Source organism: Cynara cardunculus (genome assembly GCF_001531365.2).
Source record: "Cynara cardunculus var. scolymus isolate 2C chromosome LG 2, CcrdV1, whole genome shotgun sequence".
Lineage (NCBI taxonomy): Eukaryota > Viridiplantae > Streptophyta > Magnoliopsida > Asterales > Asteraceae > Cynara > Cynara cardunculus.
In genome coordinates this window covers 41,538,276-41,542,124 of record NC_037529.1, presented here as the reverse complement: position 1 = coordinate 41,542,124, position 3,849 = coordinate 41,538,276, and the positions used below count along the sequence as shown (strand labels likewise).

The window sequence follows — 3,849 nt, the reverse complement described above, 5'->3', positions numbered from 1 at the left end:
TGGCACAAAGTTTAAACATCGAGCAAACGTATGAGAAAAGAATGAATTAGTAGCACCAGAATCAAATAAGATACGAGCGGGATGAGAATTAACGAGAAATATACCCATAACCACATCCGGTTTATCTCGAGCTTCCTCAGTAGTGATTTGAAAAGCTCTGGCCTGGACGCGTGGTACCTCCTCCTTTTGACGAGGAGCACCACTAGTAGAAGGTCGGCGAACAGAAGCCTTACTTTCCTCAGGTTTAGATCGAGGGCATTCTCTCTGACGATGGCCTATAGCACTACATGAGTAGCATGTCATATCCCTCCTCGGGCAGTTCGGTCTCACGTGTCCAACTTCACCACAACCATGACATCTAACTTCAGGGCGAACAGTGTTGCATCAGCCCCGATGAGCCTTATCACAAGTAGAACAAGGTGGAGGAGCATTTGACTGAAGACTATAAACTTGGGACCAAGATTGAGGTCGCGATCTAGCTTGAGATTGAGCGTATCTCGGATTGAAATTCCTAGAAAATTGCTGTGTTGGTGCAAATATGGCACCTTCAATTCGAGGTCGCTTGGCTGGCGGAGCTGGATTACGATCCGAGCGGGTCAAATCGTGTTCGTGCCGTTGTGAAGAATCCACCGCTTTCTCAAACTCTGAAATGTCACGATTAGCGACGACATCTCGAATCTCTGATTGCAATCCGTCTATAAAGTGGTCTACACGTTCCTGTTCTGTTGTCAAGAAACGTGTGGCAAACTGTGCTTTATGATTGAACTCGGTCTCGTAGTCCACTACTGACATCTTTCCTTGATTAAGATCAAGAAACTCCTTCTCAAATCATTTTTGTAGATCAATTGGACAATATTGCCTGTTAAATCGAGTTTTGAAAGACTCCTAAGGCATACCTTCTTTTTCAGTTTCACCTAAAGCTGCAAAAGTAGCATTCCACCATATCAAGGCCCTACTTTTGAACATGGCCGTGGCATAATTCACTTTATCATCACATAGCACTCGGGTGATGCGAAAGACCTTCTCAGTATTCAATATCCATTCAAGTGCCTCCAATGGATCAACCTTCCCAAAGAACTCAGTAGCATCGCTACCACGAAAGGTTTTAAAAGAGGCTCGGTCGGTTTTGGGTTTTGAGGTGTCACCTGTTTCTTTCTCCTTACCTTTACTTTTATCATCTTCAGACTTTCTATCGTCATGTCGTTGTTGGGCTAATGTTTGCTAAATTAATAAAGTCATACGTTGCATTAAACGTTCGCTTCGAGGAGACATCGGTGCCTCATCATCATAAATCTCCAGGTGTGGAGCATTTTCTCTTACATTGTCGTTAGATGGGGTGTGACTAGCTTCATCACCGTCGGCCATCTTTCTGAAAGTTACAATGTATACATAACATTAAATAGAATCGTATAACAAATTCCCAATTCCCATTTAGGTTTCTCCTAAGTTCATATCCCATTTGAATCAAAACATACTTACTACATAATACCGACACAAGGTTTAAGTCCGGATACCGTCGCTGGTATCCAGTTCACTTAAACCACCGCTCTGATACCAAATTGAAAGACCCAGATTACATAAATGATACCAGGTTGAATACCTTATTTCTATAAATGGTAAACAAACCACCAAAAGTTACATTTTTAAACCATTAGAAAGCAAACGGAATATAATATTTACGAGTTTCTAATTCGAAATTTGGTTTATAGGACGTTTCCGTAAGCACCTGATTTCCAAAATATCTTAAAACGGACAAAATAAACTTCATAGATTTGCAGAAGCTTAAACTATATACAAGACGAAGGACATTAGCTACCCGTTATCTAGATACTTGCCGTTACAACCAAAAGACAACTAATAATTTACAATCCATAGCTGTATTCGACTAACTATATAATACCAAAAGAGTCGTGCTACTGGAAGCACCAAAAGCAAAGATCTCAATCTACTCGAGCTTGTTCTTTGCCTTATCTACACGGCCTGTAAAAATGTGAACAACTAAAAGGTTAAGCACATAATGCTTAGTGAGTAAACGGGAACTACTAACTACTAAAGCTTCACAAATGTAATCCATGGAAGTCAATGATCACGAAGGATGTAAATCATGTAATAAGTAATCATCATTCGAGAATCATACATCTGAATATCAAAGTATGCAACAAATAGATCGTGTGAAAGTCAATAATTGATATGTACTGCCACCGAGGTATCCCGGTCGTGGCTAGCATAACAATATATATCATAGATTTCATACCACCCGAGCTATCCCGGCCAGTGGAATGATCTTCCCACCCGAGCTATCCCGGACAATGGGGAAAATGACTGGACTCTAACACGGTCAAATATGCACCATACCCGAGTAATCTCCGCTAATATGGGCTTAAGCGTGCCTCCCCGGGTGAAACACAAAGTAACCACCGAGTAGCACGTATGGAAGGACGGAGTGCAATAGCCAATAATCTCTTGAAATTGATAAGAAGACATAACATGGATGAGTGTGGAAGCAAGTAGCAAATAGATAACACATGTTTAGCAAATAGCAAGTTAAGTATCCCCATAAACTCACAGTGCTTTTCGATATTCAAAAATCGAGCCAAATTAGGCTCTACGTCCATATATGTCTAAACGTCGACCAACGGTCACTCTGCAAGGACCAAGTGAGCTTATTTAACACCTGTAATATGTACCTAAAGTTTCATAAAGATCCGGCAACAAAAACTTAACCAAACTTAATTTAAACTCATATTAGGCACTATAATTCACAGCTCAAAATCAACTTTTTATCAGTTTTTAGACGCAATTATAACCAACCTAAAAGCCTTATTTATAAAAAGTATCTAAAGGAAAGGTTTAGATCTACATATAAGATTTCTAAAATGTCCAAAATCGTAGAAATCCGAGCTACGGTTAAGAAATTATCGTACATTCAAAACAACATATCAGATAGATTCGGTGCTGTCAAATTCACCAACTAAATAGGCTAAAATCCATATTTTGGATTCAATCTTTGTTCCAACAATCAAAATACCATCTAACCATGTTTATATTATTGATTACAAGATCAATACTCAAGAATTTCACCAAAATAGCCATTAATGAAGAAAATCAAAGTTCAACCTATGTTCTTCATTTTCGAAAGCTCTAATTCATCAATCATGCATCATAACAACTTAGTTAGGCTATAACCAATATAAATACAACATATTACTAATATAACTCAGATTAGGTTTCATTGGTTTCATCTCTAACTAGCTTCAAATCATGAAATTAACCTATGAAATAACTATACCTTAATTGGAGGATGAATTTGGCATAAAACTCAAGCAAAAACCYCTTGAAACAACCTTGATTCACCCCTATGAAGCCAAAATTGCCCCTGGTAGTAAATATAGGAGATGAAACTCTGTTTTGGGTGAAAAAGAAGGTAAACATCATGTATATTYGACTTTTACGAGTTGGGGCTGAGTTGACTCGGCTGAAAACTCGGTTTGACCACTAATCGCTAAAAATCGCATAACTTTTCGCTCAGACCTCCGTTTTTGACGTGGTTTTCACTCACGCGTTCGTAAAAAGATAATCTACAACTTACAATAGAAATATTTCAAAAAATATCTTCCAATAAAAGTCAGTTTTTATGTATCCGTAACGTAGATATTGATGCTTTTGACCCGTTTCTTTCTAATTGTTTTGCCCCGGGTCTCGTATGATGATTCCGACTATTTTATATATAGTTTATTGCATTCGGTTTTGCTTCCAAATTTTATGTTTTGATCACATAAACACGTATAAAGTGGATAATTGCAACGTATTTGCGAAAGTGTATGTTACAAGAAGTTGTATTATTGACTT

The 3,849-nt window shown here is 38.3% G+C and overlaps 1 protein-coding gene across 1 annotated transcript in view; it reads right to left on the bottom strand.

The window, feature by feature from the left end:
* The window catches only part of LOC112506094, a 2,948-nt gene extending 2,645 nt beyond the window's left edge, over nucleotides 1-303 (bottom strand). Inside the window, exon 1 of the mRNA XM_025110123.1 lies at nucleotides 57-303. Coding sequence (XP_024965891.1) covers nucleotides 57-303 — 247 coding nt within the window. The remainder of the gene's footprint in view (nucleotides 1-56) is intronic.
* Between the last annotated feature and the right edge of the window lie 3,546 nt (nucleotides 304-3,849).